The sequence below is a fragment of the Blennius ocellaris genome (assembly GCF_963422515.1).
Source record: "Blennius ocellaris genome assembly, chromosome: 14".
NCBI classification, from domain to species: domain Eukaryota; kingdom Metazoa; phylum Chordata; class Actinopteri; order Blenniiformes; family Blenniidae; genus Blennius; species Blennius ocellaris.
The window spans coordinates 22,630,664-22,649,067 of record NC_137663.1 but is presented as its reverse complement, the minus strand read 5'-3'; the positions used below and the strand labels follow the sequence as shown (position 1 = coordinate 22,649,067).

The 18,404-nt window shown below is 43.6% G+C and overlaps 1 protein-coding gene across 1 annotated transcript; it reads left to right on the top strand.

Moving 5' to 3' along the window:
* Positions 1-594: 594 nt before the first annotated feature.
* On the top strand, positions 595-12,219 carry rps6ka4 (ribosomal protein S6 kinase, polypeptide 4). The gene is made up of 18 exons (XM_080509210.1): positions 595-1,540; positions 2,475-2,546; positions 2,660-2,727; positions 3,531-3,681; positions 3,827-3,942; positions 6,657-6,764; positions 6,876-6,956; positions 7,477-7,580; positions 8,165-8,315; positions 8,413-8,574; positions 8,649-8,774; positions 9,129-9,262; positions 9,544-9,637; positions 9,777-9,947; positions 10,142-10,333; positions 10,409-10,568; positions 10,689-10,852; positions 10,945-12,219. The coding sequence occupies exons 1-18, from the start codon at positions 1,453-1,455 to the stop codon at positions 11,155-11,157; spliced, it is 2,355 nt and encodes a 784-aa protein (XP_080365336.1). The 5' UTR covers positions 595-1,452; the 3' UTR covers positions 11,158-12,219.
* Positions 12,220-18,404: the final 6,185 nt, after the last annotated feature.

Here is an 18,404-nt window from a genome sequence, read left to right as displayed (position 1 = left end):
CTTTAATAAATAATGTGCAGCCGTAAGTCTTATTTTCAGTATTGTCTCTCCAATTAGTGCAGTTCAGAACGGATCATTTATTACCTGCAGTGAAAGGTGAGGCAGATTGTATTAGATTTATTGAATTGAGTAAATTTAGTGTCTGCAACATAATTAATTTCATTTCTTTATTTCGGACATGCTCAGAAGCAGATATCAATGTCAACAGTGTACACTTATCACCCAAACAGTAGGTACGGAAGCACTTTGAAGTATAACATATTAGATACCAAACCTTCTCCATAAGTAATATAGTACATTATTTTTTTATTTTTAGCTCCCACCTATTTAACAATCAATTCATTTAAACATGTTAGAAATATTATATTAAAACTAACTCTGATGAAAAGGTATGAGTAAGTTGGATATTTTCAAAAATAATACATTCTATATAATATAGACTAGTTGGCATTTATTCTATGCGCCCCCCCCCCCCTCCTGCACGCGATGACCGCAGCGGGTTAAATAAACCGGGTCTATTCAGTTCAGAGGTCTCCTCGAGCTTGGCTCCGCCCACACCGGGAGCTCACGTGACCGACCGTCGCCCAGGTTGTGTCGAAAGCATCCTGTCGCGAGCTGGTTCACCCCACGACGGCCAAAAAATTAAAAAAAAGAACACTTAAAAAAAAAAAGAAAAGTAAAATGTAGACATCTCCACTACGGATAACCGCGTCTTTGCTTCTGCCGGAGGTCGAGGGGACCGCGGAGGAGCAGCCGAGGCGACCCGTTCCGAGCCGTTCCGGTCCGTGTTCTCCGGAGAGGCCAGTCAACACAGCAGCTGGCTAGCTAACGTTCAAACTTTGACAATCCGCTGTCGAGCTGCTGACGCTACTTTCTCCTTTTACCACGACGGAGGGGACGCCGCCCGCCGCCGTGGCTGCTGGCGCCGTGACCGTTGACACACAGCGGCGGATTCGACGCTGTTAAACTGGAACTCCCGCTAACTTGCGCATAAAAGGGACCTCTGCTGAGCAGCTAATGCTAACACTAGCCGCTCCAACTGTTTATAGTCCCGACCGAATCTTTCTGGTTCCACACACACACACACACACACACACACGGCTGCTGTGAGTAATCCAGGGCAGTAAATAATCGAGCGGCCGCGGAAACCCGAGCACGGCGGCGCGTCTCGTACGGTTCCGTGATTGATTTGAATCAGTGACAGCAGAGAATAATAAATAAACAGCAGGATGTCAGAGGCGAGCGGATTAATGTCGCAACAGCAGCATTGTCTCGAAAACGGGCGTCCCTTCGCTCCGATCACACTCCTGTGAGTCTCCACGATGCTTGTGTAATAGAATATTTGGAATAGTTGTGCGTGTGTAGCTTTAATTATTTTTTTTGTAAACGGTAAAAACAACAACAACAACAGTAAACAGTGTGTGTAGGCTTCAGCCTCCTCCTCTTTAAGTTATGTCCGGGGACGGCTCTGATAGCAGCGATGACTCCGATGGGAAAACTAATGAAAAGGCTTGCACTGTCAAACATCAGATCACCAATGGTAAGTAAATTATGGATTATTCTATTTTGCTTGTTTACAATTCCTTATGTGAAGAAATGATATATTTTTTTCTCTGTGAGCCACTTATACAGGTGATTCTGCCCTGGGGTACTCAGTAAACACACATAGAACTCATCACTTTCTTAATAAATTAATTTCGTCATCAGGATCATGCTACAACAACATGCAGTCACAATTGTCCAGGTTGTGGACATTACAGATTGCTGGCCCCTGAGATTATTGCATCGCAACCTGGATATTCTGCCAAAAAGACTGTCTTTTACTGTTGCAGTTATAAATGGAATAATGGTGAATGGAATTCACTTTACGCTGTAGGTCACAGTCACCCATTCACAGACACTCGCACAACAATGACTGCCATGCAGAAACGTCAGGACTTAATGCTCGACTGCAAAATCATACAAATGTGAGATGATCACACCTACGCTGTTTATATCAAACTAATTTGAATCACAAACCAAATTTGTTTATTGCTCGTGTACGTGAGCATGGACTGAAGTTACATTTGAAGAGAGACCATTCGTTTTTGACTCCACATGAGGTGGAGAATTGCTGATGCACTCTGAGCTTGAAGCTTTGAGGCGAGCTGCAGGTCAGGCTGCTCTATAATCACTGCTGTGACTGCATGTTTGCCTTCAGCAGGAATGAGTGACTTGGTGTGATGTTGACTCGAGGGCGACATCATCTAAGTACAACAGGTTGCGAGAGCGCGGCATGTAGTATTATGAAACAGTGTGGAGGATGGAAAGACAAGTGATTGTATGTCTCTTTCGTTATACTATTGTGATTTGCCGTGTTAGTGTGATGCGTCACAGGTAAGTCTTGAGACGTGTGCTTTGAAATGTGTACGCTTTCCCTTTTCTGAATGTACAGGCCATTAAAAAACCCTTTTTTCCCCCCTTTTGTCTCCCAGCTAACCTCACAGGTCACACTGAAAGAGTCAGCATGGAGAACTTTGAGCTGCTCAAAGTCTTGGGCACTGGAGGTGAGCATTGAATATACGAAACCGTGGCCTCCACGCCGGATTCAGGAACAAGGTGATGGTGATTTAACGCCTTTTTGTCTGACTTCACATTGTATTTGTTTGTCTCTTTCTAGCTTACGGAAAAGTGTTCCTGGTCAGGAAGAACAGCGGCCATGATGCAGGCCAGCTTTACGCCATGAAGGTAGGATTTGTTCGTCACAACTTCAAATCCAGAACATATAAATGATGCGTCAGTTCAGGTTCTATTCAGGTGTGTTTACTGTTGTCGTACAGCGCAGAAACAGACTCAACTGCTCTAGTTGTAGGTGTCTGAGGTCACAGCGTGTGGCGAGAGCGAAGTGGACATTGTGATGGTGGAAGAGTTTTAAGCAAGTAAAATCTGGACAAAGAATAAGGGCTAATGTCTATTGTTGGGTTGTCGGTGTGCTGTGGCAGAGTTTTATGAAAACAAACAAAAGCACCAGAATCACAATAAAAGAACCAAAAAAATGGCAACAAACTGCTCCTTGATTTCAAACAAATTTGATTTAAAATTGGAAGAATCCAAACAGCCCAGTCACAGCAGCAGTAAATTAGGGGGACACTGTCCCAACGAAGGACAAATCTCATAAGCACAAAGATAGGCATCTACATAATTTCTTATCTTTTCTGCAAATCATCACCTTAAACTGATATCAAGCAGTCGTAGTTCTCTGTGTGGATTTTGCATGTTCTCCCTGTGCAGTTTTCTCCAGGTACTCTTGATTTCTTCCCACAGTCCAAAACATGCGTTTGACGTTAATCAGTGGCTTTATGTTGAGTGTCGGTGTCGGAAGTGTTTGTCTCTCTGTGAGACTGGCTCAGGGTGTCTCCTCCTGTCTTCACCCTGAATCTCCTGAGATGGATCTCAGTGCCTTGTGACGGGAAAAAGAAAGGATGGACGTACGATGGTCAACATCACTCAATCAGAATGTGAGCTGTGTTTATTATTGCTCTCTCCTCCAGGTGTTGAAGAAAGCAGCTATCGTCCAGAAGGCGAAGACAACAGAACACACTCGCACTGAGAGGCAGGTCCTGGAGCATATCCGCCAGTCTCCCTTCCTGGTCACGCTTCACTATGCCTTCCAAACTCAGAGCAAACTGCATCTCATCCTCGGTGAGTCGTGGAGCACTAAATATAGGCACTTTTGGTCTTGAAACAACCTTTTTACAACTTGTTTTTTTTTTTTTAAGCTCGTACCTCACGTTTGGATTTGTCGATTGTAACTTGTTTGTGTGTGTGTGTGTGTGTGCGCGCACAGATTACGTCAGCGGCGGTGAGATGTTCACTCATTTGTACCAGAGGGATCACTTCTCTGAGGAGGCGGTGAGGATTTATATCGGGGAAATAATTCTCGCTCTGGAGCACCTGCACAAGGTGAGTGCTGCTCCGAAGAAAGTAGTCAATGCTCTCCAGAGTTGAAGAAAGCCACACGACACCGACACAGACACAGCACATCATGATTTCTGAGGTCGGCTGCTTCTTGAACCCGCGAAAAACCTGGAGTGACACGTGCCCTTTATTTCCTTTCACGAGCCAGTCATTCAGTTAATGACTTTTTCAGTTGATGGTATCTTTGAAAAGATTCTTGTCCAGGGAAATCAGGTCAGAATGAGAATGATTTATTTGTAGCTCACATAGTACACCTCGGTTTCCATGGAAGCAAGATATCTTTCTCCACAACTCTACATTCATTTCACGAGCGAAAGTCCTCAAACCAAACAGCAAACCAAAAGGGAGCAGGCAAGAGCCACAGAGCCTCGGACAAAGCATCATTGTGGCCATAGAAATGAAAAGAAAACACGGGGGCTGCAGTCCCTCCAGCAGACACCCCCACAGTGCCAGTGCAGGTACAACCGCAGCACATCTGTACTCGCACGAGAGCTGTGCTCTGAGGCGGGGAGTCCGGATCCGCAGAGAAGTTATTGTCTTGATTGTTTGAGGATCGCAACGCGTCTCTCGTCTCATGTCAAAGAGTCCTCCACAGTCCTAAATATTCCACTCTATTGGTCATTGATTGAATTGGAGGAGCAGCCAGCACAAGATGCTGGCTGTTCCTCTGGCCTCTTTCTGACCACTTGCAAGGCTTCTTTAGGTTCGCAGTTACTGCAGGTTAAGCCGAGGTTGACGGGTGTGATCACACTGTGCTGTGGCCTCCTCTGGTGTGTCAGTGCAGATGTGAGATGCTCTGATGTAACAGACTGGAGCCTCATAATTGTTCAAAATAACACGGAATTTGGGTGAAATGACATATATGATTGAAAACCACTGCAGATGCATTGTTTCTGTCTTCCTCCTATTACAAAGTTCAGCAGATTCTCGCAGCCCCTCCAACTCTCACAACCACCCGGCTTTGTTTCACACCATCAACTCATTTTTGCTTAAAAGATGGACTTTGTCCTGTTTATCAGTTTAGAAGTTTTTGTTGTTGCCAGCCAGTGGAATCTGTAGATGGTAAAAGCTAGAACCCTTCTTAATTTCAAATATATGATATGAATAAATTGTATTTATTTCAAATGTAAAATGGAGTGAAGATACACTGTTCCATGTATTATTATTCAAACATCTTTGTTCGGGGGAGGAAATACAAACTTAATCAACTCAACCATTCGCCATCAGTTAATGAAAAGTAATTAGCCTTGTGTCCATTTAATACAAAAAGAAAACAATATATTTTATCTGTATATACATATTATTAAGTTAATATCCCAAAAATGAATTAACTATCTCATTTTATGGCCAAAATCATGATAAAAATGAAATGTCTTTGGAAGGCATCACCCAGATCCCCCTGTCTTTTTTCCCTACTGTGTCCCTGAAGGCTCTTTGTCCTGATGTGTCTCCTCTTTTGAATGAGTCACTTATTTGATGATTTTGTCTTTGAATGGAAGGCAGGTAGTCTGTTCCTGTCATGTGAGGGCCGAGAAGAAAAAAAAAAAAAAAAACAGTTACATAAAAATGCCTCACGAGCACTGCAGCTTTGCATTCGTGTTCTAAACATAGGAATGCGCCTGTGTCCTTAAATGATCCACGCGTCTTCCTCCAGCATGTGCACCCAACCACTGAGGGGAAGGTGGTGTGTGTGTGTTTTCAAGGCTCTTTCGTGAGAGTTTTATTAATTGGAGCGATCAGCAGTATTTCTCTGCGTTCTGAGCTGCCCGGTTGTCTCTGCTGCCGTCAGGGCGGCATTACCGCTGCCAGACAGTAAAACACAGAGAGGATGAGGAGGAGCTCCTTCCTTCAGGCTGTCTACCTGCTGAACAATAGACTCAACTAAACTGCCTCGTATAAATGTATTTTCACTATTTGACACTTTGATTTACTTGATCTATTTACTTTGCTTATTATCAAACATATATATTCATATCGCATGTGAAACAGGTGCTGTAAACATTAAACTGTGTTATCTATAATGGTTCTATCTATAATTGTGTTTGAGTCTTGATTCATTATTGTGAGTGGAAAATTCAGCATAAAGCATGTAAATAAATGATGTCGCGACCGTACGTGCTTGCAGGTTGTAAAAATTATCTCTCATCTTGGCTCGTTATGAGTTTCTCTTTGGTAGTGTCCGCTCCGGGCAGATGACCAGTGTTGTCGCCCCCAAGCTATTGCCACAATTAAGAGTTGTGTTTGTGTTGTTGCTCGAGCAGCTGTTTATACAAGTGTGATCACGGAGGACTCCGCAGCCAGACTCGGGTTCTCGTCAGGACACCAACACCGAGCGTCCCGCTTCTGTCTGTCCCCCCCCCTTCCAAACATTCCCCAGCTTGACAGAAACAATGGCCACGGCGGCCTGACATGCTCTCGGTCCCTGTGTGTGTGTGTGTACGAGTCACCAACACAACACACCTGTGTCAATTAGTCGCCCTCAGTCCTTGGCGCCAGTCCCAGAAGCCCCCCCCCCCCCCCCCCCCCCCCACACACACACAGCCGCGCTCACATCGACCGCTGCCAGACTTGTTTCGCAAATTACAAGTGGGACGATGACAACACCTGAAAATACTGCGATTACTGTCGCTTTTTTGTTTTGATCGCCGGTAAAAAAAAATGTTTTTCATATTTCTTTACGTCTCGCCGTTCTCTTACAGCTCGGGATTGTGTACCGAGACATCAAATTGGAAAACATTCTCCTCGACAGCGAAGGCCACATCGTGTTGACGGATTTCGGACTGAGCAAAGAGTTTCTGGAAGAGGAGGTACGCAGTCGTTACTACAAGGAAACACAAGGATGTTTGTACATGTGCAGTTACGAACCAATATTTTGATCCTGAAACATTGTTTTGGGGTTTTATTTGTGGCCATCGCAGAAGGAGAGGACTTATTCTTTCTGTGGCACTATTGAGTACATGGCTCCTGAGATCATCAGAGGGAAGTCGGGGCATGGCAAGGTAAAGACCTGTTTTTCTTTTTTTTTTTTTTTTTCTAATCTTCATGTAAAATGTTGAGTTTTGACTTTTTGTATTTTTAACACTGTGGCTTCCCAATACGCTTGTTGACTTCCTCCACAAACACGTTCAACACCATGTTCTCTTCCTTCATCTTGTGCTCCAAGTCCAATCTCTCCACCGTGAACAAAAGCTGTCACGCACACAAAACCCCCGTTTCGACGCTTCTATCTGCGTGTGTTGTCAATCATGCCATTATTCATCGTCGAACCCCCACAAATCCCATACAAACCGAGAGCACGGTCTATTTTAAATCGGCACACACTTCGACGCTCTTTATTTGAAATCAACAGTTTGAAATTGACGGGCTGCAGGTTCTTGGATTCAAGGTGTTTCAAAGTAATCGTTTTTGTCGTGGAAAAGATTTAAATGTTCCAGATAAACCCAGAGAGCGGGTGCCTCAGCCGTTCAGATTGGATTGTTATTCCCTTCTTTAATGCTTTCACCCTGTGCTCCCTTTCAGTCAGTCGATTGGTGGAGCCTTGGGATCTTGATGTTCGAGCTGCTGACAGGAGCGTCTCCTTTTACCTTGGAGGGAGAGAGGAACTCCCAGAGCGAGGTGTCAAAGTGAGTGCTGCTTACTCCGGTCCCATAAATCATAAATGGATCCATCATGTACCAAAGATGTTTTCACTTAATAAATTAGGTGTTTTAGGGCGAAAAACACTGTTGCTTAGTGAATATTGTTCTCTTGTTTGTGTTCGTTGGTTTACTGCAAGTACTCCCACATTTAAATCTTTCCATTTGAACTTCATTTGTTCACTTGAATTGACTCGATGGTCTATTCAGGGTGTAACTCAGGGTTGTCTTTTGTCATCTCCTGCGATCCTAAAAGCCATTACACACTGTGTGTACTTTATGGGCGCCGCAGACAAAAGATATCAATCGCGGGAGAATTGTTTCGATTGTCCATCTAAACGATATCACAGACCTTTAGTATGCTGCATTAACTTTCTGATAAGACGGTGTCCATCTTAAAACATCTCGATTGTCATGACATTCATTTTGTGTGTTACATTTTACATGTAGTGTGTTTTGTTGAAAAACAAAAAGACTATAACAGGAAACACTAACGCAAGGATGCGAGAACATATTTGACCTCTGTAGTCTAATTGGAAACAAAACGATCACGTTTTCACTCCTCCTCTCAGACGGATATTACGCTGTGACCCACCGTTCCCCTCCATGATTGGATCCACCGCACAGGACCTGCTGAAGAAGGTTCTGGTGAAAGACCCTCACAGGAGGCTGGGCTCTGGGCCCCGAGGGGCCCAAGACATCAAAGCACATCCTTTCTTTAAGGTCCCAGACACTCGGATATCTCTATCCCCCCAGTCTCTCAACCGTTTCCACCGTGGTGTAACTTTGTCCCGCCTGCTTTGTGTGTGTTTTCTCACAGGGCCTGAACTGGGCCGACCTCTCAGAGAAGAAGGTGGAGAGCCCCTTCAAGCCCGAGCTGAAGAGCGAGCTGGACGTTGGGAACTTCGCCGAGGAATTCACCGGGATGGATCCGGTGTATTCTCCGGCGAGCACGCCCCCGAGCACAGACCGCCTGTTTCAGGTCAGTAGTCGCTTTCAACAACCTCTCCGGCACCGGCGGCAGAGTCTCTTGTCTGACTCCTTCTCCTCTTTCAGGGGTACTCGTTCATCGCTCCCTCCATCCTTTTCAATAAGAACGCCGTCATGGGAGACTTCGTGGAGTCGCAGATTGGAGCCGACCGACCTGCTTCTGCTTCTGTCCAGCGCAGTGCCATGTTACAGGTGTGGATGTGAAAACGGCTTTTTAAACTCTGATGTGGAAAGAAATGTTCCAAACTGACATTTCCATCGCCTCACAGTAGGTTTTCTTGCACCTGTCAGTCCTGCTGATGTTACTCACACTGCAGAGCGCCTGGTGACATCCTGCACGCTGCAGTTATACCTGGCTGGAGTTCACAGTTGTCACTGTTAACGTAGAAAGAAAATCCACCACCAAGTTTTGCGAAGTAGAAAAATAAAGTTGCTTAAGTTAAGAATGTTTCAAGTGAGTTGCAGATTAAATATAAATGCAGTAAATCCTGCATGGATTTTGACTTTTCAGTCTATGTTCCATGTTTGTCTTTTGTTTTTGGTCAGGAATCCCAGTTTTTCCAGCACTATGAGCTGTGTCTTAACGGCCCGCCGCTGGGCGAGGGGAGCTTCTCCGTGTGCAGAATGTGCAAACACAAGCAAACTGGACACGAATACGCCGTCAAGATCGTCAGCCGCAGGTGAGCAGAGACGCAAAGCTGCCTTACGGATTGATGCTTATTTGTATATAAGGTATGAATCAGTGGCACAGTCTTTAACATCTGCAATGGCTGTCAATAGCTCGTCATTAGAACCGAAAGGCCATTAGAAATAATTTCAATCTTTGTTGACCAACTCAACATAGTAGTGCCTGTTATTGTGACTTTTAAAGTTATTTGTTCATTGTGAGACTACCGGCTGCTATACCTCACGAGTTGATGATGTCGTCACCATTTGTGACTGTACATTTGATTTGTCTTAGAATGGAGGCGTACACTCAGAGAGAGATTGCTGCCTTGAAGCAATGTGAGACTCACCCCAACATCGTCAAGCTGCACGGAGTCTACACTGATCAGGTATGTTGGAGGGAACCTATGTGCAGTGACCGGTACACTTTTTCCTCTTTTTAGAAAGAACAAGGTGATGGGAATCCCTGCATATGAAGCTTCACACGCCACCAAAACCATAAAGTAACATCTTCTTTTTGTGTCTTAGTATCACACATACTTGGTGATGGAGCTTCTGCGGGGCGGAGAACTGCTGGAGAGGATCAAGCGGAAGAAACTGTTCGGCGAGGCCGAGGCCAGTCAACTGTTACAGTGTCTGGTCTCTGCTGTCAGCTTCATGCACGACGCTGGAGTCGTGCACAGAGATCTCAAACCAGAGGTGGGTTTCCACAAGGTGTACAGCAGCTGTGAACGAATCACCAACTTCTGCTTTTGAGGAATGAAGCCCGAACCACATTGATCCACGTGCCGTGTTATTTAAGTCTTTCCTCTCGATGAACAGCACCGAGAACAGAAAATGCAAAGAATAGATAACATCAACGTGTCCTGGTTTTTTTTGTGTTTTCCCTGCAGAACGTGCTGTTTACGGACGACGGGGAGAACTCTGTGCTGAAAGTCATAGATTTTGGATTTGCCCGGCTGTGCCCGGCGGGCAGCGCCCCCCTGCAGACGCCCTGCTTCACTCTGCAGTACGCCGCACCGGAGCTTTTCGAGAGCGCGGGATACGACAAAGCCTGCGACCTGTGGAGTCTGGGCGTCATCCTGGTAATTGCGCTTCCTTTCTTCCGCCGCGTCTGCCAGGGCGGAGCGGCTAACGGCTCTTGTGTGCGTCTTCAACAGTACACCATGCTATCAGGCCAGGTGCCTTTCCAGAGTGAGCAGGGCGGGATGACCTCGTCATACGCAGCAGATATCATGCAAAAGATCAAAGAGGGCGATTTCTCGTTGGACGGAGAGGCCTGGAAGGGCGTTTCAGACGACGCCAAAGAACTTGTTAAAGGTACGGGAACGTTTGTTTATTCGGCCACATGCGAAAACACGCAAGTTACGGCAGCATGCAATCTCCCCCGTGGCTCATTTCTTTGAACCTCGCTTCCTGTTTCGACACGTCACTGTGAAGGCCTCCTGACGGTGGATCCAGAAAGGCGCCTCAAGCTCTCCGACCTGAAGGAGAACAGCTGGCTGCAGGGCGCAGCGTCTATGTCTACTACTCCTCTGTGCACTCCAGATGTGTTGGAGTCGAGCGGGCCGACTGTCCGCACCTACGTGAACGCTACGTACAAGGTCTGTGCGTTCAGCGTCTCAAAACTCTTTGTACAGCTGGAGCTCGCGTATTTCTGAATCCTTCATTTGTCTCTCGTCTCTCCGTCCACCAGGCGTTCAACCGCGGCAAGCGGGAGGGCTTCTTCTTGAAGAGCGTCGACAACGCCCCCCTGGCGAAGCGACGGAAGCTGAAGATGACGAGCACCGGCGTTGAGACCCGATGGAGTTCATCCTCCTCCTCCTCCTCCTCGTCCACCTCCTCGTCTGCCTCTGCGACGCCATCCAAAGCACAGCCAAAGCAATCTGTGAGCCCAAAGCAGAGCTAGCCAGAATGACAGGGAGGGAGAGCAGCACGGAAAGGAAGAGGTATGTGCTTGGAAGTCGTCGCGATCTCCTCCAGTGGTTCCAAAAAAAAAACGCGCCAGCGCATCAGAACACTAGTGTGGGTTGAAGTTTGGGGCAGGTGGTCTTTCGGAGAACATGTTCCGGCAACTTTTCACAAGTCCAAAATAATCTTGTGACTTCAACATGCGACTGCAAAAAAAAAAATTATGAAAAGATGCAGTAAGAATTATGTTTAATTAAGGTTTGACGAAGACTGTTGCATGGCTTCTCATGTAAACCAGCATCATATCAATGAGCAGCTCAGTGGAACTCCACACATCTGTTCTACGCAATGTGCAATCAACGTGAGTTTATTGTGACGATAAATGATATTTTCCAGTCACATTTTCAGTTTTTCAAGGTCTGTATCAATAAAACAGAGATACAAAGACCTTTTCTGCAAATAAACCTGTAATTGGCCTGAAGCTTTTACGTCTAATGCGTAATACAGTCAGGATAGTAGTTTTTGTTCTGTTGACATCAAAACCTGCCCACCCCAGCCTCCACTTTTCCAAACGCAAACCCCACTTGCACATCTTCATTCCTCATGCCGCGTTTTCCTCAGTGGACCGGAGAGAAGATGCAGCTTTGAAAGGATTTTATTACTTCTTCAGTATTCACTCACCATGAGCTGGTGACGCCACACACTAAGACTACAACATGAGACATTTCACCCATGTTCACAGTGCCTGGATAGATAAATATATATATATATATATAAATATAGATAGGGGGAAAAGGGAAAAAAAAAAAGGAGCCATAATTGAGCAGAAGCCATATATATATATATACACACACACACACACACACACACACACACAGCGGAGGAGGTGGATCCATTAATTTAGCCGTGGTGAAGTTTGCACGCAGCAAATGAACAGTCTTTCCAGTAATTTGCTGACTAAAAGCATTGATCACAGGATCAAGTTATTCTTTTTGAGTTTACCACAAATACAGTATTTTGCAAGACACAGCAGAACACAAGCGCAGAGCACCCCCCCCCCCCCCCCCCCCCCCCCCCCGTCGGCGCCCTGCGCCGGGTCACAGGCAACAGTTTCCTGATGTTTTTCTGAGCATTTGTTTGAGCAAAAGTTGAGCTGTTGAGAATGTAAAGGATCAAACGGTCACGTCCGACCAAACTGCGGAGAGAAACGAGCACGCAGGGAAAACGCGAAGGATGACGACCGCTGTGCTGGAGATCTTCTCTGTGGGATGATGGACTTTTTAAAACTGTGACGCACTTCAGTCCAAAGCAAGCTGCGCCTCCAGCACACTACAACGCCACGGGTTCAAGCGGACGCGTCACTGGAGCCCGCGTCTCGTCGGGCGCGGTCGGAGCCGCAACGCTCCGACAGTAGCAGCAGCTGTCCAGCAGAGGGCGCCATTTGTCATCTTACTCGCTGTACATTTCTCGCGTTATCGTGCCAATCGGACAATTCCTCGCATGCTAACCTGTTGTGATCTTTTGTCTATACTTTGGCCTCTCGGACTCATGAAAGAAAATGTCGCGTTTTCTTTAATACTACCAAATGCAACAAGAGCATTTGCACGTTGAGAGGAGAGGTCTGTGTTTTTGGGAGACTCCGAGAGCAGGTGAATTTTTCTGAAAAGGTATTTTTCTCGGGGGTCAGTACGTACATGGCTATTACAAACACAAACGTCACTGCCTGATGATCAGCTTGTCATCGTCTTCACTCTTTCCCAAGTGGTGACCTTTTTAAAAACATCTAAATATAAAATATGACATCACAGAAAGCAGCATTACATCATGAATTTTTATGGAGCCCATCGTGTTGATGTTTATATATTCATCCTGATTTACAGCAAAGATACCGTTGGGGATCATTTCTGAATTGACAGTTTTATTGGTATTTAGTCAGACTTCTTTTTTTCTTTTTTCATTTTTTACTTGTTGCACAGTCAGTTGATCAATTAAAACACATTTCGGCTTCAATGGTGCTTTCACTGATATTTATTACATGTATTTGATTTTAATGCTGTGGTAATGGGATTGTCATACTTCGGCTTTTGTGTGTGTGCGTGCGTGCGTGTGTGGGTGTGTGTGTGTGTGTGGGTGGTGCTGGGAGATTGACTGTACTGAGATTTCTGTGCCGGATGAAGCATTATTACAAGTTACTGTATTGTTTTCTGGTCATTGTCTGTTCAAAGGTAACTGGTTGTTTTGTGTCGATATTTTTACTTCTGAAAAGGCTCTTATTGTTTCATCGCTGTTGATATTTTGTTGTCGTAAATGATATTTTTCTCCTCTTCTTCTTCTTCTTCCTGTTTTATTTGTAATGTTCCTTCACTGAAATGCACTGTCACTGATGTTGTAACTGGGATTTGATCTTTTGCACCAGGTTTTTTGTTTTTTTTTTTGTTTTTTTTAAATTGGTGCAAGTAAACATTACTTTTAAATAGATCGTGTTTTGTCTTTTCTAGAAATTGTTCTGGGATTAAGGAGTAAGACTGCAGCAGATGTTGAGTCATTAGCCTTTGAATAATTTAGTAAATCATCTTTAAGTAACAGCCATGGTCAATATGTACCTCCATAAAACAAAGGTTAAAAACAGCGGAGGGCAATGGATTCTCGACTTTGGAGGTGGAATCGTTCTGAACATTCTGCAGGATTTCTCAGGTATCGGTATATTCTTTTGCTGTCTTTTTACTTTGATTCTGGACATTTGAGTACAAATATCTGTACTTTTAGGTCCTTGTACCCTTCAAACCTGCCGCGTTTTAAACTATGAGGCCGATTCGGAGTCGGTGGAAGAATCCGACAGGAACAAAACTGAAGCAAGGCTCAAGGTTACTTTAATTAGTGCCCGTGGGTAGATTTGATTTACGGATTTTGTGGTGCATTTGTCACGTCGTAACAAATAAACATACAGGCATGAACCAGGCATGCAGATAATTGGTCGAGTGAAACAAGACAAGCGCTCAATGTTCTGCGATTCACCAATAAATAATTGAGACGAGATAAAAAATAGATGAAAAAAAAACCAAACGATAAAACCTCATAGATTAAAAGCACAAACAAAACCGGGATAAGGACATTCAAGTTGTTGATGTGACGGAGGGAGCAAGCATTTGGTGTGAAGTTCAGAAGAACTCGAAGATTGAAAGTGAGGCGACGCTCTGGTGATTCAGGTGAGAAACATCCAATGCAGACGTCAGAGTGGATCTGCTGTGGGAAGAGTTTTGATTATTGAGTGTAGAGCGGCACACAGCAGCTCACAATCTCCTCTTGGACGAGAAAAATATCCTTCGTGGAAAATACTGTTGGGAGTCATTTCATGTCGAATACAGTGATTTTAAGAAAATCCTGCCGACTCGGCAGCTTCACTTTGCTTCGCTCACTGTAAAAACAAAAATTAAAAAAACCATCAACTGACAGCAGGGTTTATTGTGATGCTGGCTATAGTTTACAATATTGTGCTGTTATTGAGAAACACTTGATTGTTTCCTCAGGATATTTTCCTACGTAATAGTACTACTAGTACTTTGATTAAGTAAAGCACACGGTATCTTAATTCAGACTGAACTACAATTTACAGCATGTAATCATCTGCTTCACTATTTTTGAAGTCTGCTGAGTACAACCACTACTTTAATTAGATTTCGAAACCTTTGGTCTGCATTTTTATCACTAATAAAATGCATGATTTAATCAAAAATATCCCGCTTTACATCTCTATTTCTATGCTGGATAGTTTACACTTTTTTTGTTAATTGAATGGAATCTAATGTAATGCCACAAAATTCCATGATATATATATATATATATTGTGTATATACTGTGTATACAGTATATACACAATTTTTGTTTTTACCTAAAAAGATGGAGTGATGCTTCAACTGGAAGATTTGATCAAATTCACAGCTTGAGATGCTTTTAGGGATTTCAATTCTTTATATATATAAAATAAATGTGCAGCTCTTGCTCTCGACTCTGCACATCTTAAGTGACAGGCAATAAAACGCATAGTAACATACTGCTGAGCTTTTATTTTCTGCATTTTTTATGTCTGCCCTTCCACTTGATCTCCACAGAACTCTTGGGTTTTATCATAGTTCAGGCTCTGAAGTGGGAAAAACTACATGTGTTGTAGTTTGAGAGTGTTTGGGAGGCGGGGAGCAGAAACTAATCGCTCTCACTGTTTATTTGTGTTCCTCCTGAGCCTCCAGCACAGCCGTGCTTAACAGTGCTGATCTCGGCATTAATGGTACTTCCAATTGTCCCAAACTCTTACTGCTGGTACTGAACACTTTGAACCTTTTCTTTTTTATTTTTGTAGTATTGTACATGGTATTAAAACCAAATTCCTATTCCTATTCATCAGTTCCTCAGGCGCCTGTGTAATGAGTTTATTGTACCATTAGGTGGCTGCTGTGTCCTTCTGTCCTGTCCTGTGTCTTTCCCTCCATCTTGTCTCATGTCAGGAATCTGCTCTAACACAGCACCATGAAATATATCATTGGGCCATATGTTGTTGAAAAACTTGAAAAAGATAAAACCCTTGAGGAGTGGATTTTTCCTGCTGTAATCAATTTGGTTGTTAATTGCTTTGGGCTCAAACTGTATTTGTATACGTTATATTTATCTACTATTGAGTGTTTGAATTCAAGATGGCAATCATTAACACGGGATGCAAGGGGGAGGAAACAGCTGACACATGGCAGGACATGAAAGCATCCACTTTCATTACACAGGACAAGTCTCTTAATTAGACCTTCCCACTGAATGACAGCTTCAGCCCAACAAATCAGGCTCATTATAAAGTCACACTATGCGAAATAGTTTATGTTAAGCATCTCTAAATATAATATTCGATTTAAAAGATAAAGTAGTGGGTTATTACTTATGTTTCTGATCCAAATTATTTCCTGTGTCATCAGTGAGGGTATAGAAGACACTTATGTCAAAGTAAAAGAGTGAAGTCAACCAATAGAAGCATTAAAGAGGCGGACATCTGAGAAAAGCTGAGAGTGGGTGATACTCCAAAATAATAAAACAATGCATTCAGTAAGTTTGTAGGGTCAGGTGATTATTGTTATTGTGATTAATAATAATAATAATAATAATAATAATTCTTCTTCTTCTTCTTCTTCTTCTTCTTCTTCTTCTTCTTCTTCTTCTTCTTCTTCTTCTTCTTCTTCTTCTTATTATTATTATTATTATTATTATTATTATTATTTATCTTTATAAATGTTCTGTTCTGTTAATTTGTTGTGTGTGTTTTTATTTAATTCTGTTGTTGTTGCTTTTAATAATTTCCTTTTTGCCCACAATAAACTTTTCAATCAATCATCTAAGCCCCCTGTGTCAGTGCACGCGCTCCCCCGAGGAACTTCCGGTTACGACAGGAAGTCATAGTTCCCGACAGCTTGTGGGAATGGAGGGCATGGAGGACAAACAGGTGAGAAGTTTACAAACAACTCACTGGATAGTTTCAACAACCATTAAGGAATACATGTGGGATAACATGCACAAGCGGAGTGAAAGGAAATCAACAGTTCTGACAAGTTTATTTTACTCTTCTGTTCTATATTTGTTTTTATATTAATGCTTTTCTGGCGACTTCCTAAAAATCTGTGACACTTTGTGCTTCATTTATACTTGAAATGCGACAGAAAAAGTAAAATCGAGAAGAAAAACGTGGCAACATATGGGTAATAATGTAGGAGCCATTTATACTTATTGTTGGGGGGTGAAGTTTATTTAAATATTTTTTGTTGTTCCTTGTTTTGGACACATGGTGGCAGTGGTTGGGTACAGGTTGTATTTGTTAGAGGGCATAGGGCACACGTAGATGGACACAATACAGTTCTCACCAGACAAACAGGAATGAAGACACAGTTGTACAACTTTAAAGAGGAAAACGTAGTACTATCATCCTCACTCTCTCTCACGTTGTATATTAAATAGTTATGGTGAATTTAACATCATATGTACATGTAAAGTGGAATAAAAAATCTGGCTACACTTCTTTGATTTTGGAGAGACTTCACTCAGAATAGAAAAGTTGACTTTAAACTAGAGTAAAGGTAGATAGAGATTATAGAAGAATCCTAATCATACAATTTATCCATGATAAGTTTTCTTAAGAAAATGATAAGAAATCCTTTTCACTTCCAATGATTTTTGAATTTTAGGCACAACCAATTGTGCCTAAAATGAGTGAATAGTTTGTCATGAATTTCACTAACAATTTGGCAAACCTTTTCTGCAAAAATTGCAAATAACTGCAAAAAGTTGCCCCGTCAAAGCAGATATTATTTTGGTGAAAAACACAAAATGGAGGGGATACTAGTCGGCGGCGAGCGGCAGACACATAAAATAGAATTTGTTAATAATGTTCGACAACTAAAAACTTTTTCATCCGTCAGAGCGTCGCGAGATCTTGGAAGAGTGACGACTTCCCCCCGTGACGATCTGTCTTCTATTGATGCTTCATGGAGCTCACATCTGACTGGAGCACATCCCAGCTGACACCGCGTCAAAGGTGAGGTCTGCTTCCCTGGACGTGTGGCCACTCGATCACCGGGCTGCGACGGGCAAACAATCACTCACATCACATTCGGGAAATCTAAATCAAAATCGCATATCTTTGGAGGACAACAGAGGAAACACACACACATGGGGAGGATATGTAAACTCCACACCGAAGAAAACAGACCAAGCAAACCCTCTGAAGTAATTTTTAGGTCTGCGTCCAAACGTTAGACCTGCAGACTGATTATAGATCCACAAAAGAGAAAATTATATGAGTGGCAGTGGTGCATGTGGCAACACAAAAGCGAGGAGAAACCAATAAAACTGATTGGCATGCTTTGCGGCCCGTGTATTGATTGCTGGCAGCAGATGAATCCCCCCGCTGGGCCTCCGGGCTAATCAAACTCTCCGCTTCACATGCTCCACAGACTGTGTGCTGCAGCAAAGGCCGCCGTTATTGGCACCGCACCTCCTACAAACGGCTGCACATTCTGAAGGGCAGGTCTTTTTGTCTCTGCAGGAAACAAGCAAACATTTACTCATGAGAACTCGCAAGTTTGGACCCGAAAAGCCGCCAATTTAATACCAGTCGCTCGGACGACTTTAAATGTCACCGTGAGCATATTAACGGCTCCACGGACACGTTTGGAAAGTGCCATCAAAGCTGTTGTTAGCGTTTCTCTAACAGCCTGC